The sequence below is a fragment of the Cotesia glomerata genome, linkage group LG5 (genome assembly GCF_020080835.1).
Source record: "Cotesia glomerata isolate CgM1 linkage group LG5, MPM_Cglom_v2.3, whole genome shotgun sequence".
Classification (NCBI taxonomy): Eukaryota; Metazoa; Arthropoda; class Insecta; order Hymenoptera; family Braconidae; genus Cotesia; species Cotesia glomerata.
In genome coordinates this window covers 5,291,282-5,318,863 of record NC_058162.1, presented here as the reverse complement: position 1 = coordinate 5,318,863, position 27,582 = coordinate 5,291,282, and the positions used below count along the sequence as shown (strand labels likewise).

Here is a 27,582-nt window from a genome sequence, read left to right as displayed (position 1 = left end):
ACCAGTAATTAATTTAATTAAGGGGGGAAATACGTGTACAGACTTAAAAAAATTCAATTTTTTTTATAAATCGCTTGTAAAACTATTTAACAATATAGATTTAAAATTTCAAGTCAAAATTCTTATTCGTTCAAAAGTTATAAGCGATTTAGTAATTACTTTAATACTATTTTACATTGACTTTTTTTTCAAACGCGTTTTTCTCGAAACGCGTTTTTTCAAAACTGTATACAGTCTAGCTCAAAGAGTTATAAATCAATCATCTTGCGATATGGCTTATAATTTTTTTTATACAATTACCTTGAATATGAACCTCAATCGGAAGCGATATTTTTATTAAAACTATTTTTTTTTTAATAAACAATGTATGAAAAAGTGGTAAAAAATCACGACAATTTCACAGCCTTCTAAAAAATGCAAATTTTTACTTTTTTTTTTTTTGAAATTGAGGTTCATATGGAAGATACACATATAAATGAAGTAATTTTTCTGCGCCATTGATTTCAAATAAAAATTGTGGCTTCCATACTGCACACCAACTGCTAAGTCGGATGACAACCTACGATGTGTATCAGCTGATATCTCCGCTATTTGTTAACTTATATTGTTGTTTAATACAAAAAAATACTCATAAATATATGTATAAAATAACCTGATAGTTTCAATAAATAATATTAATTTGTTATACCTTGAAAAAATTAATGAAAATCAGCATGAAAAAACCGCCTTCTACACGTATTTCCCCTCTTGAGAATGCAATAATAATTTTATTGTTTATTATTTACAATAAAAAATTTACCTCAGCAAGTGGTACATACTCAACATAATTAAATTTATCATTTTTAGACGAATTATCGCAGCAACAACTTTTACATAATGAAGAAAAAAAAGACATAATATACACACGGGTGAACAATTAAAAAAATTAAATAGTAAAAAAATATTTATGATATAATGCAATAGATCTGCATATAAATAAATTGCGTCGTATAATAATGTTTATTGAATTACCAAGTTACTAGTACTGACGTGTCCTCAATGTTTTTCATCAGCTTTTTCTCTTAGTTATTTTTCTTTCTCTTTCTATACTCACTTGCCAATATTATTTATAGCCACCTAACATTGACATTGTTCGGGTAAATATGTTATTTAATTAAATATCTTTCTACTATTAAATTAAACAGAAATTTTTTTTTCTACTCCATAAGATTGTAATTAAAAATTACGCTCATTATTGTCGCGAAATTAAATGGCTGGCAAATAATAAAAAGTCCCACGATCGAAACTACCTCTGGGTTTTTTTTTTTTATTCATATAAAATTATAATTAGAAAAATTGTTACTTACAAATTGCATAGAAATATTTCTTCGTGCTTGATAATTCTTCTAAATAGAATTATTCATAGAAAATAAAATGAATTAAATTATAAACACTTAAAAGGCTTGACGTTTAATAGGTCAGTGCTTTAAGAAATCCTAAAAGCTCGACTAAATGTGCTTTTAACCAACAGGCAAAATAAATAAAAACATTGAGCCACATTTATATTCAAAGTTGAAAGCTTTCTTGTATTAAAAATTATACTTTCGAGTGAGTAAAATCAAAAAAAGCTGTCGGGGCTCTAAAAGTCAAGTGGATTAAATCAAGAAAATTGACGGGGTTTTTCGAAATATCTAACTATTGGCGGATGATGTGCTGTTAAGATAATGTTATATTATGTCGGAGAAGAGAAAAGAATGTCAAGTATGGTGTAATACTGAGGGGAAACCAGGGCCATGTAACCAGACACCAATTCTCTTTTGCGTAACGCAAACTGCTATCGTTAACTATCGACTTCCTTACTCGATATTCTATGTCAAGTGCTGTCTACTATATTTGCTATACTCTATCATAACATAAACTACTTCCTATTATATTATACTATATCATATTTTCGCTAGTAATTATGTAACGATAATAATAATTATACTTTGTAGGGAGGATGAAAGTTCTTGTAGATTCTATAATTAAAATTTTAACGTCAAAAATATTTTCCAAAAGTTTTAAAATAAACAGTAAAAAATTTCGGATCAAAAAAATTTGTGTTTAATGTTAAACAAAATTTTTTTTGATGCAATGACGCAAAATTTTTTACAGTGTAATAACTTATGAAACTGTAATTAAAAAAATTTTTTTAAGAAATAATTATCTACATTAGTAAGGGAATAAGAAAAATTTTGTGTCCAGGATAGTCATATGATAAAATCGGTTTTTTAGTCAATTTATTATGATAAATTTTTGGGCTGCATTCGAAAATGCTCTATTTCTAGATACATAATTAAGAAATAACCTTGTATCTTGAGAACTATTGACATTTTTAAAGATATAAGCTCATCTCGATGTTACACTCATCGAGACCTTTCATTTGAGTACCCACATCAATTTTTCATATATTTTATATATATTACATATATGTATATATGAAAAATATATCAAAATGCATGTGGGTACTCAAATGAAAACTATTGATGAGTGTAACATCGGGATGAGCTTATATCGTTAAAATAGTCAATATTTAAGGAAGTACAGTGCAATTTAACATAATTAAGAAGTGATCTTGTATCTTGTAAACTATTGACATTTTTAAAGATATAAGCTCATCTTGATGTTACACACATCAAGAACTTTTATTTGAGTACCCACATTAATTTTTCATATATTTTATATATATATATATATATATATATATATATATATATATATATATATATATATATATATATATATATATGTATATATGAAAAATATGTAAAAAAATGCGTTTGGGTAGTCAAATGAAAGCTCTTGATGAGTGTAACATCAGAATGAGCTAATATCTTTAAAAATGTCAATATTTGAGAAAGTACAGTGCAATTTAAAAATATATGATACATATTTTAGAAATATGCTTGTGAACTATTAACGTTTTTAAAGATATAAACTCACCTCGACATTACACTGATTGAGACCTTTCATTTGAGTATCCACATTAATTTTTCATATAATTTATATATTTATATATATGTATATATGAAAAATATATCAAAATGCATGTGGGTACTCAAATGAAAGCTCTTGATGAATGTAACATCAGGATGAGCTTATATCTTTGAAAACGTCAATATTTAAGAAAGTACAGTACAATTTAACTAATGTCATTATTTAATAAAGCAAAATTTTATTTATTTATAGTTCACAAGCCACGGCAGTCACATAATGACTGCAAGGTTGCTAATAGCAAGAATAATTTATTTAAAAAATTACAAATTCAATTTTTAAAAAATAATTTTTCAGACCTAGTTTATTTTTCAAGTTTTTATTCATTTCAGTATCATAATAACTTTTACTTAAAAATAAATTAATTTTTAAAAATAGTAAAAAAATTCATACAAACTCATCGATTTTTTAATAAAACTTCTAAAATCCAAGAATAGAATTTTCACTGTCTAGAATTTAATTTTATGTAAAATAAACTCATGAGTCAGAACTCAAGGGTCAATGCTGAAATGCCAATAAATTTAACGAGTTGAGTCAAAAAAGTGTGTGATAATAAAGACGTGGATAATGAAAAAATAAGTACTACAGCGCGAGACATTGTACATGAGTCACTGGCTCATTGACATTGGCAGCGACATGACCACGTGCCATCTAATAATGGTGTGCGTAGTTAAGTATCATATACTATACGGGTTGAAAGAACACACATCATGCAGTTCCCTTTACATTTAACACTTTGTCAAAGACACACCACACGAGTGCTTAGGGCGTCACTCTCTCTTATTATATTACACGTTATGTCACGCACATTTGCCTATTAGATCCCGCCTATCGAAGTTTATTTAAAGCCCCGAGAATTCTATTCATTGTCAATCATCAACCAAGATCGGTAATTTAATTCTCAGGCTCAACAACCCTTTAATAATTGCCCCAAGCACGAAATTTTTCGATTTGCGTCCTTGAAATTTCCGATTCTCGCATGTCGCAAGCGAGAAAGTGGCCGAGCGCAACGATTGCAAGTCTACTACGCAAAAGAAACCGGGATCGATTCCCAGCGTGTATCAATTACAAAAAATTATTTATTTTTTTTTATTGATTACTAATTTTCAGGCATGATTAATTGAGAATACAGAAAAATTCATGGTCCGAGATCGATTAATAAAAATTAATTATTTAAGGGTCTGTCCCAATTATATTGGATCAATTTATATATAAATTAATGAGCGCTCCCTTTAAGTAATGAATCGAGTAATTATTTATCAATCTAATAATACTTTTTATACTCAGAGTTATAAATAGAACACAAACAATCGGTAAGGGTGAAACCCTTGTTCTTTTAAATAAAATATTATCTTTCTACCCTCTTACTATTGATTTAAATCCCCAGAGTTACTCTTTAAATATTTTTTTAACAATTTTTTTGTTATTTGCCAGATGACTAGTCAAAAGAGTAATAAAATCGTGTCTAATCTGAACAAAGTTATCGAAAAAATAATATTTTAAAAAACTTTAGCATAATAACTCATAAATACAACTCATTTATTCCGAGTGTAAATGTTTAATGTTAATGTTCCTTATCCTGGAAAGATTGCTCCAGTTTCGAGTGACTCTGTGCCAATAAAAAGAATGAAATAAAGTATAAAAGAATGAATCCCAGTAAAAGGATATTTAGGTCAGCTAAATAATGTCTTTAAAGTTGCGGAAGCCTTTTCAATGCCTTTTAGAAAAACGTCCTTATTTTTTTCCCCTTATCCTTCATCCCTTTGTACCTTTGACTTTATTAGATTATTAGTCCTCTATAAAATATTCAATCGATAAATCAATCCTTGATATTTCGGATCACTATGTAACAATAGTCCATTGAAGGGCGGTTCATCTTGCTTTAAACTTTTGTTCTTTATACTTTATCCAGTTTTATTAAATTTTTGGGGAATAATAAATATTTTCTTCCTCTTATACATATAAAATAAGAAATTTGATTTAGTGCTTGTTAGGTGGAGCTGACTGTGACTAAGTGCCACGAATTAGCTGGACACAAGGTGCTTCCTCATTTCTATTCGTCATGCATATTCATGAGGTTGCAGCACCAACCACCTATTATGCACATGGAACACTATTAAACTGATTAAATAGAAGAATAAGCCACAAAAACTGACCATTTAAATTTTATTTCAAAAATGATAACTCAAATCAAATCTTCTAGCCTCAGAAATTTTTTTTTTTTTTTAAAAGATATGCCGACAATATTATTGACTAGTGTCATCATCGCGTCACTGAACTTTTGACCCGACAAAGTGCACCGGCTCGATAAAACGCCGGGTATAACTTGCAGTTACATCCTAAGACCTGTCTCCTGCCTCTGGGTTACAAGAGACCATCACCAGCACTTTGACAGACATTAGACCCAGATGCTCTTCTCAGGTACGCTTTAGAATAATTTTTTTTTTATACATTAGCCACATTTTCTGAAAGTATTAAAATTGAAGCTCAAAGTTTTGCTTGTAAAAATAATTTTTAATCATACTTTTATTTTTAAAATACGTTTGCAGGAAGTTGGTTTATTTTTTTAAAGAAAATGTCGGCATTCAACTGAGACGTATCTAGAACTTAACTAGAGCGGAATCTCAACATTGTTGCTTTTATCTTTTGCAGAAACCTATATTATTAAGAAAATAAGAAAAATTTTGTCTCCAGAATAGTCATGTGATAGAATCAGATTTTTTAGTAGAATTTAGTGTCATTGCAAAGGTCTTGACTTGAATTTGTGCCTTTTCAGGGTTTCATATAGTTCTCATCGATAGTCAATTTATTATGATAAGTATTTCGGCTGCATTCGAAAATCCTCTATCTCTAGATACTCAATTAAGAAATGATCTTGTATCTTGTAAACTATTGACATTTTTAAAGATATAAGCTTATCTTGATGTTACACACATCAAGACCTTTTATTTGAGTACCCACATCAATTTTTTATATATTTTATATATTTATGTATATGAATATATGAAAAATATATCCAAATGCATGTGGGTACTCAAATGAAAGTTCTTGATGAGTGTAATATCGGGATGAGCTTATATATTTAAAAACGACATTATTTGAAAAAGTACAGTGCAATTTAACAATATATAAGATACATAATTCAAAAATAACCTTGTATCTTGTGAACTATTGACATTTTTAAAGATATAAGCTCATCCTGACATTACACTCATTGATACCTTTCGTTTGAGTACCCACATCATTTTTTCATATATCTATATATTTATATATATATATATATATATATATATATATATATATATATATATATATATATATATATATATATATATATATATATATATGTGAAAAATATATCAAAATGCATGTGGGTACTCAAATGAAAGCTCTTGATGAGTGTAACATCAGGATGAGCTTATATCTTTAAAAACATCAATAATTAAAAAATTACAGTGCAATTTAACAAATGTCATTATTAAATAAAGCAAAATTTTATTTATTTATAGTTCACAAGTCACGGCAGTCACATAGTGACTGCAAGGTTGCTAGAAATATAAGGAATAAAAAATAAACTTTTGCGTAATTTAATTTATTTATAAAAATATTTTCTTAAAAATTATTTTATTGTAAAATTTAAAGTTTCAATTGAAATTCAGCGTGAGTTTTATTCCCCAAGTGTGTTATTCTCTTGAAGGTACTTAACATCACTATTGTAAAAAATCCCTTCCTTCAGTTCGAATTCAAACACTCATCGCCTTTCATTACTTGATACTATCACTAGAATAAATCCAAAGTATAAATTGCTCCCAATCGGATTAAAAAAAATCGATTTGTTGGAAAAATATTTGCGGTGCTTCATATTAGTGGATAAAATTAAAAAAAAATTAAGACTTGTCAAAGTTTATTTTCTTGCTAACACACACGGAAAAAGTTTACTCACCTACAAAAGACAACTTTAGTATTGTTACATTATTCTTAGGGTTTGTAGAATAAAAGATGGTATAACTTTGTTGGGGATGATTCAGAATATTCAGTCCCACGTTATTTATTCCGGTCTTTGTTTTTGTTAGGGATCAAATTGTCGGGAAAGTACACTGTTATTTTTTTTATTAGATTCATTTATTTATAAACTATTAAATTATTTATACTCTTGACAGTAGTTCATTCCTACGTCACAAGAGTTATTGCTACTTTTTGTATTAAAATGTAAATAAAAAATTTTTATTGAACGGTAAAACAAATAGGGAGCTTTTAGTTTATAGTATTGTTTACCTTTTTTATTGCGATGTATAAAATATGAGTTGATATAAAAAATTTTACTACTATTTAATAGAATAGTGATGTGGATTAGATTTCCTCTTTTCATTTGGATATTTTATTTTTTCTTTGAAAATTATGCTTTATTAAATAAAAAAAAAAAATTATTTATGAAAATTAATTTAGCAGATATTTAATAATTTTTTTAACAAATAAATTATGGCAAAAAAAATGAGAAAAAAAATTGACATGTAGAAATTTTAAAAAATTATAAATGCAATTTTTTAAAAATAATTTTTCAGAAAAAATTTATTTATTAAATAAAATTAAAAAATTATCAAGTGACTGTTAACTTTAATATCATAAATTATTTCTGTGTTAGAGATAAAAAAAATTTATTATTAAAATTATTTCCAGAATAGTTGGAGTTAAAATTTAAAAAATAATTTTTTTAAGTGAAAAATCTTAAATAGCTTGTATCAATTTTTTTTTCAGCCACTTAAAAGTGTAAAAATTTTCAATTATTAAAAAAGTTGTATAGAATGACAAAGAAAAATAATTTTCTCAATATAATTTTTAATTTATTATTAAAAAATTTTGTTTGAAAAAATTTTTTATAAATTAATTTATTGAAATGATAAGTCACTAAATATTCAAGAAAATAAAAATGAACCCTTAAAAAAGCCCAACATTTATCGCGATTCTACTCTTATATTTTTTTTCCTATTTACTTTTTTCTAGCGCGTCTACTTTAATAGCATTCTCACAAGTTTACCGACCTCAATTCTCACCTTATTTCTTTCTCAAATAGGTTATTTCAGCCCAGAGCATATAGAAATATATAGGTACTTACACTCAAGTCTAGCAAAATTCTTGGAAGAAAAATCGTAGTTGGAAATCTAGACCAATTGAACAAAAAAAATTGTTCCGTATAAAAAAAATCATGCACTATAAATAACACTAGGAATAAAGAAAAATAGTCTCGTGTACTTGTACGGAATAAAATGACAAATAAAGTGATATTATTAAGTAATAATATGAAAGTACAATTGCAGATGATTGTGAGAAAATAATCCAAGAAAATAAAAAGAGTAATTGAAAAGGAAAAGACTCGGCTTAATTCTAACAAGGAATCATGATAAAAATATTACGAGTTATCTGTTTTTATTTATTGCTATCAAACATTGTAATTTCTGGTTTAAATTGTTGTTATTATTGTATTATTATGCTGTTACTTGTGATGTTGTCGTTGTTATATCACCGGTGAAGTGAAATGAAAAAGTGTTACGTGAACGAATTACGAGATTGATTCGAGGTTGCTGCAAATGTATTAAATAAGTGAGGGTGAAGTACAAAAATCATTGCTCAAGGTAACATAAGTAATACAACCTCTTTAATTACCTTTTTTTTCGCTTCAACTTCAATTTATTGTGTCACGTGCTAATTTTTTATTTTATTATTATTTTTATTTAAACTCAATATTTTAGAAGTTATGATCTTTACTTAAGTCATCATATTTCTTAAGATATTAAAAATAGTGCTAGAGTATAAAAACATATTTTGTAGGAAAGTTTCTAAGCTACAACTTTGGTCTCTTATAATTTTTTTCAAAAAATCAATATTTTAAAAGTTTTGACTATTTTTCCAGTCATTAATATTAATTTTTTATTTTTTACTTTTTGAGAACTATTTAAGTAACTAATATCTCCTCAGTAAAAAATTTTTCGTCATTGTATAAAGTGTAAAAATGTTTGTGTAGAATTTAACATTTTAGTATGTTGATTCAACACAGATTGTGTAAAAAAAGTCATCAACACAAATTTTTGTGTTAAATTTGACGAAAAATTTTTTACTGTGTAAATATTGAAGATACCTTTATAGTATGAAAACATTTTTTGTATAAAATTTCCTAAACAACAACTTTGGTCTATAATTTTCTGATAAAATTAATATTTCAGGAATTATAGCTATTTTTATAGTAACTAGATAGTGATTAAGTAGTTAAGGGGCATCACATGCAAAATGGGAAAATGACTAAAATTTAAAAATTTCTCTAATTAATTTTAATTTAGTTCTAATTTATTGTTAAAAGTCTATATTTTATCTATTTTGTTTTTTTATTTATTTATTTAATTTTAATGCCAAGGCATTAAGGCAAATGGCAAATTTTATATACATTTTACTAATTTGTAAAGAAAATTTTTTTTAATCAATAAGAAAATCAATTGTTTTCTCCTAATAACTTTTCAACCATACTAACTTGTATCCAGGTCAAATGTTGTTTTAATAGTTTTAAAAACAAATTAATTTTATGTTTGTTATCAACTAACACATTTATTATTATATTTTTAAGAACAAATTTTTTTATGTTCGTTATTAATTAACACCTAAGTTTATCAAGATCGTGTTGTCAGCATGTTAAATCCTTTATTTGTGTTTTTTAATTAGTTTTTTTTTTAATTATCCTAAATAATTTATAGTTAAATATATAAACAATAATGTTTCTAAGGTTGAAATAATATAAAATTCTTTTTAATAAACAACTTCATGTACACATTTTGTACTTGTCACAATAAAAAAATGTTTTTTAATTGTTTCTACGTAGGTAATCAGTCTAATTCTTCATAACATTGAATGTTTGTAGGATAAATTTTTTATTGAGAGAGAAGTATTTTTTAAAAGTTTAGTGGTCGAATGGAAATTCGACTTTAAGTATACCGCGGTAAAAGAGAAGGATTTTTCTTAGTCCCACCAGTCTCAATCAATCAAATGATAATTACGAGAAACTTAAAAATTAATCGAGGTTTTTGACAAAGGGATGTTGTTAATTAGTTATTCTTTTATATTATAAGATAAATTTTACCATAGCATAAGTTTCAGTCACATAATTATAGATTATAATTGATGGAATTCCAGAGTCAAATGTCCCACTAGTCACTATGGAATGCCCCTTAATTAAAATTTTTTCTTTTAAAATAAGAATATTAATAAAAATAATATTAATTATTAAAAAATATATAAACATTAAAAATAACAATAAATTTGTAAGCTACCACTTTCCCAGCAAGCAAGTAAATGAATCATTAGTTATCAAAGCGCTCGCTAGATGGCGAAACATTAAATATTTTATCGTAAGCAGTAACTGAATTCTAGGTTTTAAGTTCGAAAATAAAAAATTAATAATTCGATCCTTCTGAGATTCAGAACAAGAAATGATGACTCGTTTGGGCTCGTCTTTACGAGACGCCTGCAGCGGACACCTTGTTACGTTTAGCAGGTCAAACCTCTCTGATCTTGTCTTATATAATAGGATCCGAATATTTAATAAATTTAATCACTCTAAAATAGTTTTAATACCTAAAATTTCTCTAAGCAACTATTTATAAAGTTCTAATAATAAATTCGACGAAACATTTCAAGATAATCAAGAAATAATATTGATTTTGCTTCTTAATATCTCAAGACGGTACGGCAAAATAATTATTTAACCAAACTCAAAACTAATTACCCCAAGTTACAATTTGAATATTTCAGTAGCAAGTACCAGGAAAATGTCTCAATTATAACTTTATCTTAATGACCAATTTTAATTAGTTAGCTATTCAAAATGAAACTCCGACAAAGTAATTAATTTTCATTCTCTTATTATTTTTTTCTTATCAATAAACCAATACTGTCGTCAAAAATACTGTTTTTTTTTTTGTCCACATATATAACTAAATGTAAACTCGATAATATATTGATTGATTTATCAATTTTAAAAAAGTTTGTAAATATATAAATATGTAATTGATAATTGATAAAAATAAAATGTAGATAAAGATAACAAATTATCAGTGACACTATCAAAATATCTTGTACATTTAGTGGTATTAATATTTATCGGTTTTCCTGACAAAACACCAACACTACACTTAACTCTACACATAAATATATCTAGTATATTGTATATAGCGCAATGCAACATTATGTACAGCAAAAAGGAAGCATATCTTTACTCAGGTACATCGTAATACTTGCACTTGCACGTTGCAGCGCTACAGAGGTCTTAACCGGTATTACATACATATAGATGCGAGGTAACATATTGCGATTAGGAGCAAAAGTGATTCACGCGAGTATTTGCTTCATACAGCACACACTACACACTTGTGCATTAGAGTGCAAACACACCGGTATCGAGCTTGCATTTGAATCATCTGTCTGTGTGAATAAACAAACTCTATAAGTGCTCTACTATTTGCTCGTTTAATATCTAATATTTAATACAAGTTTTTAAAGGGCTAGACTTAGTTATTAAAATTATACTCGGATATTTTGTATTTTAATAATTAAAACACATAATGCTATTAGTGCTTTACGCATGTTTATTCACGCCAAGTTAAGGTCGATGTACTTTAATTTTTATCTTAAGTATTGCTAATTAATCGTAAAAATTATATTTCTAAAATTGCCAGTAATATTTTTTATCTTTATTATTTTAGTGAATAATAAATATAATCAGTTAAAAAATTTCTGTGATTCTTTTTTAGTCTAAAATAATTCGCGAAAAAATTTATTTATTGTAAGCAATTATTTTTTAAACTAATAGATATTTTTTGGGAAAAGAAAATAAATTTATTTAAAAAATAAAAATAACCAGAAACCTTGCAGTCACTATGTGACTGCCGTGACTTGTGAACTATAAATAAATGAAATTTTGCTTTATTAAATAATGACTTTTGTTAAATTGTACTGTATTTTTTTAAATATTGACGTTTTTAAAGATATAAGCTCATCTTGATGCTACACTCATGAAGAGCTTTCATTTGAGTACCCACATGCATTTTGATATATTTTTCATATATACATATATATAATATATATAAATACATGAAAAATTGATGTGGGTACTCAAATGAAAGATCTCGATGAGTATAATGTCGGGATGAGCTTATATCTTTAAAAATATCAGTAGTTCACAAGATATTTGTTAAATTGCAATGTATTTTCTTAACTATTGGCGTTTTTAAAAATATAAGCTCATCCCGATGTTACACTCGTCGAGAGCTTTCATTTGAGTACCCACGTGCATTTTTAATATATTTCTCATATATATAAATATATAAATAAGTAAAATATATGAAAAATTGATGTGGGTACTCAAATGAAAGGTCTCAATGAATGTAACATCAGGATGAGCTTATATTATTAAAAATGTCAATATTTCACAAGATACAAGGTCATTTCTTCATTATATATATATAGAGAGAGCATTTTCGAATGCAGCCTCAATATTTATTATAATAAATTGACTATCGGTGATAATTAAATTAAACCTTGAAAAGGCACAAATTCAAGTCAAGATCTTTGCAATGGCACTAAATTCCACTAAAAAAAAACCGATTTTATCATATGAATATCCTGAAAAAAAAATTTTTCTTATTCTCTCAATAATATAGATTATTTTGTTAATAAATTTTACTTCAAAATTTTTGTATATATTTTCAAAAATAATAAAATTTATCTAAATATTTATCAACAAACATTCTTTGAAATTACATTAAAAGTCTTCTTTTCAGACAATATTACATTTGAAGAGATTTGCCAACTAAACCGACGACGCCTTACTTTGCGTTCCAGACTAGACTTTATATATTGTATTTTATATATAATTCAGATACAGACGTATATATCTAAATACCTTCTCTTTTCTACCGGCACCCGGAAACGGAAAGGTACTCTACCGTCTAGTGAATGGAAACATCGTGAAACAGTTTATGTGGGTGTAAAGTGAAATGGATGATAAAGTATCAAATGTATACTTCATTTTTTAAATTTACCTATTTTTATATTCATAATTATGATTGCAAATTGCTTTGAAATTTAACAAGTGTGAATTATTTCTCAGAAAAACGGTGAGATAAAAACAATGAATAAATAAAAAAAAATATTAAATAATAAATAAAAGATACTGAGTTAATTTTCTAGATCATAAAGTACAATTTTTTAGTTATTATTCCATACAATAATATACAAAACTTTGTAACCGAAGCGAGTGAACTTTTCACCTTAAACTTTAAGGACTCTTTTATTTAAAACTTTAATTAAATACATGTATATAAATAATTACATGTACCAGTTACAAACTTAACAATTAAATTAGCTCCTCGCCAAGTTTAATATTCGATAAAATTTTCCGGAAAAGTTTTATTTATGCAAAGCATTATTTCAGATATTTATTATTTCTTTTTCATTGATAAGACGGAATTTAATATAATTTCCTCGGTTTGGTAGCATGACAAGGTACCGGCGCCAACAAAATGACAAAAACTATCTTTTCTACTTTTTTTACTGTCTTGTAAATTATTTCCTAGCTCTGAAGAGTCTCCAAGTCTTTACTTTTTACAACCAAGATTTGTACGAATAATAAAAATAAAAGAAGCAATTTCATTTGATTGAAACCGGGATTCAGTTGAAGTCTTTTGTTAAAAACTACAAAAGCCAGAAAATAAAATATTTTTTTTTCATCATTTTTAATATTAACAATCTAGTTTTAATTAACAAACATGAAAGCCGGATTTTTTTTCATTGTTTAATTGTACAATTACTGTAATGTTAACTCATTTAAGCTTTCATATATGCCTTTAAAAAAAAAGAGTAGTAATAATAATAATAATAATAAAATACGCGGTGGTACTCTCAATTTTTAATCCATGCGAGAAACAACATTTAACCCGTAAGCTGACTTTACTGAAACAAAGCTCATGGAAATAACTAGAACAAAAAATAGTTTCACTCTTGTGTGGGTTGTAATTTAATTATATTATAATAATAAGTCGGGTGTGTGAAGTTTTTAATTATATTACACAATTATTAATACCCAAGTACATAAATAATTTTATTTTGTATTAATAAAACTTTTTGAGAATTAATATCGCTCAATTAAATTGAATTTTTCAGTTTTTTTTATTTAAAAACTAGATAAAAATAACAAGCATACCGTAAAATCATTATCTCATTACACACTATTCAATCTCATTAGAATTAGCCGATCGATTTGTAAATATACTGTAATAATATATAACATTCAGTATCATAAAGTAAATCGCCGCGATAATACTATTATAAACGATCAAATGAATCAATGGTAGATAATCTTTGCGTGTAGCACGAACTTTTAATACTCTCTTCTATTAAACTCTGTACTCGGCTTCAAATCATATTTTTAGCCCATTATTATTACTACATTGTGATGGGAATTTTTTATTTATTTTACCTATACTGAATTTTAAATTTTAAAGTTAAATGCCTGATTAAAATCAGTCATTAGCTACATAAATATTTCTCGCTAGACTTTACCAAAACACGCGAGATAATTATAGATAACAATTCTTAGAACAAATTTCTTTACAATGAAATTTTTTAACACCGAAATAATCAATCAAAAATAATAATGACTTTTGTGAAATTGCACTGTACTTTCTTAAATATTGACGTTTTTAACGATATAAGCTCATTCCGATGTTACACTTATCAAGAGCTTTCATTTAAGTACTCACATGCATTTTTATATATTTTTCATATATACATATATATAATATATATAAATATATGAAAAATTGATGTGGGTACTCAAATGAAAGATCTCGATGAGTGTAATGCCGGGATGAGCTTATATTTTTAAAAATGTCAATAGTTCACGAGATACAAGGTCATTTCTTAATTATATTAAATTGCACTGTACTTTCTTAAATATTGAGGTTTTTAAAGATATAAGCTCATCTTGATATTACACTCATCAAGAGCTTTCATTTGAGTACCCACATCAATTTTTCATATATTTCATATATACATATATATAATATATATAAATATATGAAAAATTGATGTGGGTACTCAAATGAAAGGTCTTGATGTGTGTAACATTGGGATGAGCTTATATCTTTAAAAATGTCAATATTTCTCAAGATAAAAGGTCATTTCTTAATTATGTATCTAGAGATAGAGCATTTTCAAGCAGCCTAAATACTCATCATCATAAATTGACTATCAGTGAGAATGATATGAAACCTTGAAAAGGAACAAATTCAAATCAAGACCTTTGCAATGACACTAAATTTCACTAAAAAAATCGATTTTATTATATGACTATTCTGAACACAAAATTTTTCTAATTCTCTTAATTATATAGATAAAAATAAAAAAATTATCACTATTTTTTCAATAAAATTATTAATGACGATTAAAGTGAACATAATATATCATTCAATCTATTGGCTGTCATGACTAAATAATTAGCAATTTATCAATGAATCAGCGTTTTAAAAATATTAATTACCTCTAAGACATAACATCAAACCATGAATACACAATAGGGGTCAGAGTGCGATAACCTTGAGCTATTAATATATTATTTCATAGTTATCAGCTTCCGTATTTTTATTTTTACCCGAAAATCTAAAAATCAACTTAAATGATTATCAATATTTTGTATAATTATATTATTTTTTTTTTTTTTTTTTTTTGAAGAACAATTATAGAAAATAGTTTCTGGTAGTAGTTAAAACTTCCTTTCTTTTATTTAAAATGGCGAGTGTATACATATGTAAAGCAAAGGGTGTGTATATATCTGTCTATCCATCGTGAAAACCAAGTACACGAGATCCCTTTTCCCCATTCCGGAGGTAATAAACCTAAAGCCAGCGTTATACCTTCGTGCAATTAAAATTCGCCGGGGTAATCTTTGAAAATTTATACCACGGATGGAAAATGAGCGGAAAAAAACATTATGAAAAGAGGAAAAAAAAAATAAACAAAGCCATTTAGAAATGAAAATAATCCAAAAAAAAAATAGAGCACCGTATATTTATTACTATTTTCTGGCCACTGGATTGTCATTGTCTGGTTTATATGTAATGATACGTAATAATTTAAATATGGAAACAAAATGAATATACAATGTTTATTTCACCGCCTATTTATATTTATTATATAATAAAAGCGTATGACGACAAGCCCATCGTTCATGTTAACAACCGATAATTTACTAAATTGCATTCTCTTTCTCTTAGTACATGTAACCATACCTCTTTGGTCTCTTTTGTGGTTTATCAACACCGGATATCAATCTGGATAATTGTTGCTACTCACTCAAGTATATTCTAATCTAACTAATCCTAAATTAAATTGAAATCTATGGGGATACTGACCTAAATATATTTCAGTCGATAGTTCTACATTATAGATACAGACTGAGATGAGATATATATAGTGTGGGGTTGGCTATTACTCTACTCTATCCAATTAGTTAACATCAAATTCCTAAAAATTAATAATTGTCACCAACATAATATTGTAATTATTTAATTGATAACAATTTAATTATTATAAAAAAAATTAGCAAAAATATTTTACACGTAAAACTTTAAAAAAGCGTAAGTGCAATTTTTTAAATTTCTTAAGGAGGAAAATACGTGTACAGGCTTAAAAAAAAATTCAATTTTTTTTAAATCGCTTGTAAAACTATTCAAAAATATAGATTTAAAATTTCAAGTCAAAATTCCTATTCGTTCAAAAGTTATAAGCGATTTAGTAATTACTTTAATACTATTTTACATTAACTTTTTTTTCAAACGCGTTTTTCTCGAAACGAGTTTTTTCAAAACTGTGTGCAGTATAGCTCAAAGAAGTTTAAACCAATCATCTTGCGATATGGCTTATAATTTTTTTTATACAATTACCTTAAATATGAACCTCAATCGGAAGCGATATTTTTATTTAAACTATTTTTTTTTTAATAAACAATGTATGAAAAAGTGGTAAAAAATCACGACAATTTCACAGCCCTCTAAAAAATGCAAATTTTTACTTTTTTTTTTTGGAATTGAGGTTCATATGGAAGATACACATATAAATGAAGTAATTTTTCTGCGCCATTGATTTCAGATAAAAATTGTGGCTTCCATACTGCACACTAACTGCTAAATCGGATGACAACCTACGATGTGTATCAGCTGATATCTCCGCTATTTGTTAACTCATATTGTTGTTTAATACAAAAAAATACTCATAAATATATATATATATATATAAAATAACCTGATAGTTTCAATAAATAATATTAATTTGTTATACCTTAAAAAAATTGATGAAAATCAGCATGAAAACCGCCTTCTACATGTATTTTCCTCCTTAATGAAATAATATGAATTTTTCATAACTTTAAAATTTTTTTCAGGTCTATTTTTCCCGATTACCATGTTTCATACATATAATATACTGGCAATAATAATTTTATCCCGACTTGAAAAACTGGCCCTAAAATTCTAAAAAAATTTCTAATGTCTCAACTTCAGTGTCATAATTATTTAGTTATTAATTAATTTTTTTTATTAATATTAACGTTTAAATAAAAATTTTTAATTTAATTTGTAAAACGTTTAAAATAAATACTAAACATTCTACACATGAAAATGTAACATATTATTGTAAATTACCAAGGGCGTTTCTTTAAAAATAAATAAATAAATAAATTTGTTATAAAAGTTCCAAAAAATGTCAGATATAATTAAAGAACAAACGAGTTATTTAATTCTGTCATTAATTAGACTTTAATCAGTGACCTATTGAACTTTATGTATTTATAATAATCCTGACTGTATATAAATAATAAAATAAAATGAAAAAAGTCATTTAATAAAAATCTACTCCAGTTTCTAATTAAAATCTAATTTATAATTAATGACACAATTTTCGTGACAAATGCACGAGTTAAAATTCAAAAACAGCAAGAAATAAAAATAAAAGGTTTGGAATGCGTAGCAAGTCTCTGAGTATCCAATAGGCATGATCCGGCACGCGAGACGCGAATAGTCGAGATACAAGATTATATCCTTAGTCCTTTTAAAATAACAAAAAATCTGGAGGTATTTTACTGCAGTAAAACATATAATACCTCACACAATTACATGTAAAATAAATTAAAATGGTATTACTTGTGTTACTAGTTACCGAACTGACGGAACTATTACCCTCGTAAAAAACTGTAAAATAAAATGATATAAAAGAGCGAGAGAGAAGACCGAGCCAGCGGGTCGATACGCCCGTAATTCGGCCTACAGCTCTAATAAACCGTTTTACCATACCGCTAATAAAATAACAACAATTAGCTTTAAATAACAGTAATAATAAATAGTTGATAACAGGTATTTTAAAAACACTGACCTTTCCACTGTCAGCTGCTGGTGAATTTTCAACAATATCATAAATAACATGAGGCAGCCCGGCAGTACCAAGTAGCGAAAATCCAAATCCCGCGGTGTCGCTTCTGCAAAGCGTGACCAGCAGCTCCTCAGCCATGTTTTACACAGCACATCGATCCCCACGTAATATTTAGTTTATTTTCCGCTCTATTTTATCACTCTCAATTCAGTCATTTAATCGATCAATTTATTAGAACAAAATTACGACACAATAACGAAGATTATTATTAAAACAACACCGCATTATTTTAGAAAATAAAATTTAAAAAAAAAAAAAAAACAAACCACCACAGTAACCACAGACAAAACTCGTACCTTGAATTAATGCATATGCGCTATGACAATTGACGTTTCGCTTTTATTAACCGATGAATTAATTTTCCCGCGTTTATGCGCACTTTGACATTTATTACAAGGCTCCCTCTTTTAACAATAATTAATAATTTTTATTATTATTATTATTATTATTGTTATTAATAATATTTAATCACTAGTAGAATAAAACGGTTTTTTTAGCTTAACATTTGATGCCGGTGTATTTATTATTGCGTATGCACAATTTTATCGTTCAGTGAACACGACTGAAAGTTAATGAACAGAATATATGTATTCCTTTGGTAGTTAAAATAAAGGGCGACGAGTCGTTAGCTACGTAGGACCTCCAGTTGCTACAAACAATAAAAATAAAACATTATAAATAAATAATAATAAAAAATAAAATAAATGCAAGTACCTAGAGGTTTTCAACTTAAAAAATAGTTGATGTTGAATTGCCAAACAGACAGGAATGTCCAGGGGATACTAAAACTCCTGCGCGCCCTCGCACGTCGTCTTCGTCTTTTCCCTCCTCTTCCTCTACCTTCACTACTCACTACCCACCTCGTTGCCTCTTTTCTTTTTTACTTAACGCTCTTCCTTTATATACCTTTTTACAGCCACCTTTTTATTTATTTACTTTACTTTTTTGACTTGTCTCAGTTGCAAACCCGGTTACTTTTTGCCCTGATTAATGACCACTCACCATTTGATTTTTTTATTTTTTAAAATAAACGGAAGCATTATTTATTGGTTATGGATTTTATATTTTAGTATTGTTGGTCACTTTTTTAAAATTTATTTTGTTAGATGGGAAGCAAATCGAGTTTAGACGCGCAATGTACCGCGCAAGTGTATGCGCGAAACTCGTACTTGTACCGAGACCGCTTGTGCGAGTGATGTTGATGTGCGTTGTTGATGTTGTGTACAACTGATGGATGTAATAAAGTTATTGCTGGCCATGAGAAAACATCACACACCCTTTCGAGCCGGCGTTTACCAGGTGACTGCTTGCTAACTGATGGCGCCACCTTACGAGTGTTAATTTGAGTTTCTGCGCAAGCGCTCTAGTTTTTACTGCGCGAGTCAAGTTTATATTTCAATTTTCCCGCGTTTATTATTATTATTGCGTAAAAATGGCTGATTATTTACAGTAAATATAAGATTATGTTTAATAATCAATTTTTATAATTTTTAAAATTCATAATTATCAAAAACTCTAATTATTAAACATTTTTTAAGTAAAAAATGTGTCAAAAATAAATTTTTTAAATTTACGGTAATTTTAAATATAAAATTTATTTTATAATAATAGTTAATTAAATTAGAAAAATAAAACGTGACCTGTCAATTAAAAATGACATTAAAGTATGAAAATTAAGTTAGCCGACACTCAAAAATTTTTGATTTTTTTGTTAATTAAAAATTATAACTAAAAAACTATTTTTAAAAAATTCCACGGATAATTTTTAAAATTTTCTACATGTGAAAATTTTTGTTTTAATTATTTAAAAATTATTTTTCAATAAAATAAATTATAGAAATTTTTAAATGTCGGTTATTTTAATTTTCATCATTAAAGTTAGCTGTCACTTGAAAATTTTTAATTTTATTTAACAAAAAGATTTATTTCAAAAAATTATTTTAAAAAAATTGCATATTTTATTTTTTTAATTTTCTAAATGTCAATTTTTTTCTCTCATTTTTTTTTTGACACAATCTATTTATTAAAAAAATTCTTAGAATTATAAAATATCTACTAAATTAATTTTCATCAATTAAAATAAATTATAATTGAATAAAAAATCGACACAATTAAATTAAATAAAACAATAAATTGACTAGAGTAGTTTTATTAAAAATGGAGACAATATCGCACGTCGTAAAAGTTTCCTTACCGAATTATTTATCTGGATTACCTATTCCGGATTCAGTTGGAGGATGGTTCAAATTAGGATGTAAGTAAATATTATATCTACTTATTAATTAAAAAAAAAATCAAGTTACATTTTGACAGCAAAGATTAAATCAATAACTTAACCCAGTTACAACCTTTCTCTTATTTTAGAAGTAATTAATTTATATAAATATTAATTAAACAATGATAACAGTAAAGCTTTCTAACTATTAAAAAAAAAGCTAAAGTTTGATTTTTATTTAGTTAAAGATTGGCTGGCTTTGATTCCTCCAACTGCCATAGTCGCAGGATTAGGATACATGTCCTATCAATCTTGGTGTCCAGAGGCTAAAAAGGTGACAACTGTTTACTTTAATCATTTTTAACAGCTGTTTTATTACAATTTTTCCTTAAATATTTATTGCGTTTATTTAATTAATGATAATGAAAAATTGTGCAATAAGTGTAAATCTTTAATTGAATGAATATTCTAAAGCTGAAGGGTTTTTTGCAGGCAATCAAGGCACGCGTCAATCACAAAGTAAAGAAGGATGTAGGAAAAGTCGTAGACACTGTTGACGTTGAAGACATTACTGAAAAAGCGGTCTTCTGTCGCTGCTGGAAGAGCGAAAATGTATGTAAATTATTTTTATTGACATGTTATTGTTTTTAATCCGCTAGTCAGTTTATGGGTGTCAAAGGTCATATTTTTGTTTCATTTTAAGTATCTCTAAGTCTGACGGTTGAATATTTTCTTATCAGCTGGTAGTATCGTTATGTAAGCAAGCAAATTCCACTTTCATGACTCGTAAATTCAGGTCATTCATAAATACACTTATTACGTTTGTTCCTTTACTATTAATGACAATCTTTTAACTGGCATTATCATCAACAACGTAATCGATAGATAATATTTATAATTAATTATTATGAATATTTAATTTGCATTTTACGTATGACTTTGCTAAAATTATTTATTTAAATGTTTATATTAATAATTAAAAATTATGACACTGAAGTTGACAAACATTAGAAATTCTTTTAGAATTTTAGGGCCAGTTTTTCAATTCGAGATAAAATTTTATCCAGGATAAAATTATAATTTTATATATAAAATTATAATTTTATATATAAAATTATTTATTAAATAATTATTATTATTGCCAGTATATTTATATATATGAAATATGATAATCGGAAAAAATAGACCTGGAAAAAATTTTTAAGTTATGAAAAATATGAAAATAAAGTTAGCCGATATCTTAAAAATTTTTATGATTTTTTTTTATTAAAGAATTATTACAAAAAAATTTTTCATTTGTTAAAAAATTCCAAAATTTTAGTTACATTTTTTAAAAAATATTTTTTAGTTATAATTTAATAAATTAAGCAAAATAAAAAAATAAAAATTGTCGGCTTACTTTATTATCATATGAAAAATTCATATTATTTCATTAAAATTATAATAATAATAATAATTGTATCACACCCATAATTTTCCTGAAAAACAAACACCCCCAGAATAATTGCTCCCTTTTTTTGTTACAAAAAAAAAATTTTTTTTAATATTATTATAATTTTTATTTTATAATAATTTTAATGAAATAATATGAATTTTTCATTACTTTAAAATTTTTTCGGGATTTATGAAATATATAGATATATTTTATCATTAAATAAAATTTTATCCTGGATTAAAAAACCGGCCCTTATAGCAATTAAATTATTATAAAAAAAAAATTTAATGATAAAGTTCCACGTATGAAAATTAATAAAAATTATAAATGAAAATTTTTAGAAGCATTTTTTTATTGTAATTGATTTAAAAATAAAAATTTTTAAATTGAGCTGACGTCTAGCTTCAGTATTATAAATAATTGCAATAATTAATCAGTAAATTTTTATTTTATAGTGGCCTTATTGCGATGGAGCACACGCTAAACACAATGAAGCTACTTGTGATAACGTAGGACCGCTTATCGTGACCAAGAAGAAATAAACAATAAAAATGATTCTACAAAATACGTATCAAGTAATTGTTGCATTTTCGACAATACTTGAAGCTCACAAACTGCAATTAAATGTAGTTACCCTTTAGTTCAATTATAAAAACCATTTTTTTTTTTTTTTGGTCATGGTGTAAATACTGTAGTAAAAAATAATCGCCATTACTGCAGTATTATCCAATTATTTTTATAATTATTATAGTAAATTATTTTTTTTTTATTTTTCAAGAAAAAAAGCTTGTAAATAATTGTAAACCAAGAATATTAAGAGTATAATTGATGGTACTAAAAATAAATAAATAAAAGTAAGTAATTAAAAAAAGAAAAGCACAAGCTAATTAATTTATTAAGTGTCTAGTTTATGTACAATGTACATTTACTTATTAAATAATTAAATATTAAAAATACACTAACAGCGTGATAATCATATTGAATAGTGAGCCATCATGTATACAAGTACTTGATTAAAATAAAAAAAGTTCAATTAATTCTAAACTTCGCAAAAAATTGCGACACCCTGTGTCCTTTTATCACAGACTCATGTACTTATTTATAGTAAACTATTTATAATCATAGCTCAAAATTACTGATGTCATTTCCATCGAAATCATTGACAAGAAGCTCTCGATTCCCATGTCGATATCTGATAATAAAAAATAATATTTATAATTCTAGTGGTTTAATGATAAGTTAAGGGCAAAGTCCATGTAAAAGTCTCAGAATCACATTTTTTAAAAATATTTTTAAAGGTGATAAAATAATTTTATTGTTTTTAAACTTTAACACAACTTTATTGAACCTTTCTAGAGTACAAAAGTAATTTTTTCTTTTTCCTTTAAAAATGGCAGCTCAGGATAATTTTTTGTTTGCTGCCTCTGACGCGAGGTCCCAAACTGCTCTATTTATCACTCATTAACCATTGATTCGAAACAAAAAAATTAAAGTGTTTTCTTTTTAGAAAATATTAACGGAAAGGATAAACCTTTAAAATTAAAAGAACTATAAAATTCAATTTAAAATAATCCTTTGAAAAAAAAATCAGAATTTAGGGCTATTTTTTTGACATTTTTGACCTCAAAAAAGTATTTTATCAACGCAAAATATCTGAAATTTTGGATTTATCCTTCCGATAGTAATATAGAGAAAAGCCTCACCAAATTTCAAACAAATCGATCAATAACTTTTTGAGTTACAACACGAGCAGTTTTTAAAAATACAGATTCGAGATAATCGCGTTTAAAGTTATAGTACGCACTCCGGCCCGCTCCATTATATTAGCAATAATTTCGTCAATATTTGAGATTTTATTTTTTCCTCTCGCCAGAGCCGACATTTAAAAATTTTTAAGATTTTTTTTCATTAAAAAAATGATTGCAAAAAAATAAAAAAAAAATGGTCATTTGTAAAAAAATTAAAAAACTGTAAGTGCAATTTTTAAAAAATATTTTGTTCTAATTTAATTATTAAAAAAAAATAAAAAAATGAAAAATGTCGGCTACACGGAAACTATTTTATCAAATTACAATAATTATTTAACTATAAAAATTTTAAATTATACACGGAAAGAACAAGATAACACTGCATATCATCCCAGATTATACTGAGTAAAAAAAAGTTTCAGATAGTAGCTAGTATAATCCAGATTACAATGAGTATAATCCAGATATCACGCAGTACACTGAGAAAAAAAAATTTTGTCCAGAAAAAAATTTCTTGGCTCAAAAATCGTTTAAAATAAATTTTGATTTTTTGACAAAAGAATATCAATATCTATTATGACAATGAAATATTGACATTAATTTTGATAGATTAACAAACGAATAGGTTTATTTGAATTAAACAAAAAATAATTCGATTAATTTGATCAATTCTTGAGACAAGAAAATATATTCTTGAAAATTATCAAGAATATATATACTTGTGACAAGAAAATTTTCTCAAGAGTAGTACTTTTTTTTCTCAGTGTATAATCTGGATTTTTTTAGCTATCTGAAATTTTTTTTCACCACAGATATGACTGAGTATAATCTAGGATGATATCCAGTGTCATCTTGTTCTTTCCGTGTAACTTCAGTATTATATATTTTCAGATTATCGAAAAAAAAAATTGATTTTTTGAAAATTTTACATGGACTTCCCCCTTTAAACAAATTTACTTACTCTTGATATCTTCGCCATACTATTAACCCGACATATGCCATCACAGTAATTGTTGCAACTCCAACTGCACTGACAAGTGCAATTAAACCTGAAGGCATACTTCTGTCAGGTAATTCACCATTCTTAATACGCGCTAATAAATTTTCACTCCTTTCGACTATTTCTTGCCGACTTTCAAGGGTCAGTGGTTCATTAGAGCCAACCAGGAAATTTATTGGAGCTTTTGTTGAATTAAATACACTGACGCTTACTTGATTTGTCTCTAAAAAAATAACTTGATTATTAATAATGTTTAAAAAATAAATAAATAAAAAACATACCGGCGTAAGTCGAGCTGACAATGTTTGGAGTAATTTTTTCTTCAACCGGTAAGTCCGTCGTGCCTTTAATAATTTTCTGAGGTGAATTATCTTTCTCTGGTCTGGTGTTTAATTTTTCCTTAGAAATTTTCAGAGCGGAATGCTGCTCAAAATCGCCTCCAAAGGTCTCATCTTCAACAGGCACTTTGCGGTAATGATTAATGTTGTCAGTGCGGTTGTCATCATCATCTTGGTCTGTAGGATGAACAACAGACTCTTCCATGTCATTAGCTTCGAAGGCTTTAACGGTTTTCGGCATCACGAGATTCTCCTGCTCCGTTGTCATAGTAACAGTTGTTGGAGTAGAAACTACTGGAAGGTCTGTGGGATTTCTGCGCAGTCTTTCTGAGTCACCAGATCTGTCTTCTACCTCTTGGATGAATATTTTAGAGTCATGTGGAATGTCATCTCTTTTGTTCGCCGGAATTCCGTGGACTGAAAAAAATTTTTTTATTTATCAATAATAACTTGTTAATATTATTTATTCTAGTCTGTAATTTTTTAATTGACATTTTCAAGTACAGCTGACTAATTACTATTGACTACCGTCATGACAGATGTTTATTTATACAGCTGTTTATTTATTATGTCAAATATATTATCAAATTTTATTATTTAATGATATTGAAATCAGCAGATAATTTTTTTAGCAAATAAATTATTGTAAATAAAATTTTTTTTTAATATTTTTATTTTTTTTTAATATTTTTATTTTTTTTTAATATTTTCTTAATAGTATTTTTTTTTAATTAAAAATTTTTTTTTATTTTAATTATTTTTAATAAAAAAAAAAAAAATTTTAGAATTTTTAATAAAAAAAAATTTATTTTTATCCATAAAAATCTAAAATTATTTTTAAAAAAATTTACAAACAAGTAATAAAGGTAATAAAGTAATAATAAAATTCATTAAAAAAATTTTTCAAGCGCCCAATAAATTACATTAGCAAATAAATTATTGTAAATAAAATTTTTAAAAATATTTTCTCAATAGTATTATTTTTTTTTTAATTAAAAAAATTTTAATTATTTTTAATAAAAAAAAAGTTTTATAGAATTTTTAATAAAAAAAAAAATTATTTTTATCTATAAAAATCTAAAATTATTTTAAAAAAACTTACCAACAAGTAAAGAAGATAATAAAGCAATAATAAAATTCATTTTAAAAATTTTTCAATCGTTCAATAAATTACATTTAATAATAAATATTAGTAATATCTGCAACAGAAAAATAAATACAATAGTTATAAATACTCTAATAAATAATCACCGTCTAAAATTTCAAATTATTATCAGTATTAAATTTCAATGCGTCAGTAAGTAAAATTCGCTAAACAAAACTGAGTAAAAAAAAAAAAAAGATTTCACTGGTAACTTTCATATTATTATACATGCAGAAAATGAACCCGAATGAATATTTATGTAAGATATATATTTATAATAAATATATAAGTAACCCATTTGAATGAGATTGATATGAAGACACTAAAGTGCCGGTTTCAAATCACAAAACATCCCGTGACGATCATCCACTAATTATAATGCTATTACGTAAAGAACTTTTAAGTATCACACGTAACTTTTTCGATTATTTCTAAGTCTATTAAATAGCTTTCTCTGTGAAAAAAATCCTTTTTTCAGTTCAAGGCTGACTTTTTGCTCTCATTTTTTCTTTATTCTCTTCCACGTTCTCTGTCTCTTCTTATTTTTTTCCTGGAAAAAAATTCGAGCTGAATTTTTATTTATTTTTAAATTATTACTCACCTTAATCAATAATTACTCTTTAAAACTCTTCAATAATTTTATCTTCAATAATTTATTTTTTTCAAGTTCACTGATATCTTAAAAGTAAACAATATATTAATTTTTAAATAATTTTTCTTGTAAATAATTATAGAGAAGATAACACACGATTGTTAAACACAAAAGATATTTTTTTTTAATTTTTATTTAATAAATAAAATTAAATAATTAATTATAAAAGTGCGGGAATAGAAGCGCGTGTTATCTGTAAGCCGGCGAACAAGATACTGAAGCATGAAGCTAACGTAACGTTAAAACGTAAGTGAACAAAACGCGAGACCTCGAGGCAAAGTTGAAATGGAATTTTGCACATGCTACTGAGAGAGTATTGTGCTGACGTACGTTGTACGTATTGTGTGTAGTGCATACGTGTAAGACAAATTTAAAAAAAGAATAAATCAAAAAATAAATTACTTGGATAGACAAGAAGACTCACGTGTTTTATTTTTTTTTTTTTTTTTTTTTTTTATTATTATTTATTTATTTATTTATTTATTTATTTTTTTTTAATAAAATTCTTCAAACTAA

General features: G+C 26.1%; 3 protein-coding genes across 3 annotated transcripts in view; 1 reads left to right on the top strand and 2 right to left on the bottom strand.

Annotated features, from left to right (window-relative positions):
• The window catches only part of LOC123264784 (PH and SEC7 domain-containing protein-like), a 53,878-nt gene extending 34,040 nt beyond the window's left edge, over positions 1-19,838 (bottom strand). The window contains 2 exon segments of the mRNA XM_044728263.1: positions 18,478-19,183; positions 19,249-19,838. Of these exon segments, the coding sequence (XP_044584198.1) occupies positions 18,478-18,612 (135 nt within the window). The 5' untranslated portion in view covers positions 18,613-19,183; positions 19,249-19,838.
• A 791-nt stretch (positions 19,839-20,629) lies between these two features.
• On the top strand, positions 20,630-23,228 carry LOC123264869 (CDGSH iron-sulfur domain-containing protein 2 homolog). The gene is made up of 4 exons (XM_044728393.1): positions 20,630-20,788; positions 20,992-21,083; positions 21,242-21,361; positions 22,640-23,228. The coding sequence occupies exons 1-4, from the start codon at positions 20,692-20,694 to the stop codon at positions 22,724-22,726; spliced, it is 396 nt and encodes a 131-aa protein (XP_044584328.1). The 5' UTR covers positions 20,630-20,691; the 3' UTR covers positions 22,727-23,228.
• Positions 23,047-27,416, bottom strand: LOC123264846. Its single transcript, XM_044728365.1, has 6 exons — positions 27,032-27,416; positions 26,709-26,964; positions 26,373-26,469; positions 25,214-25,687; positions 24,894-25,155; positions 23,047-23,376 (listed from the first exon to the last, which is right to left on the bottom strand). The coding sequence occupies exons 3-6, from the start codon at positions 26,410-26,412 to the stop codon at positions 23,304-23,306; spliced, it is 849 nt and encodes a 282-aa protein (XP_044584300.1). The 5' UTR covers positions 26,413-26,469; positions 26,709-26,964; positions 27,032-27,416; the 3' UTR covers positions 23,047-23,303.
• Positions 27,417-27,582: the final 166 nt, after the last annotated feature.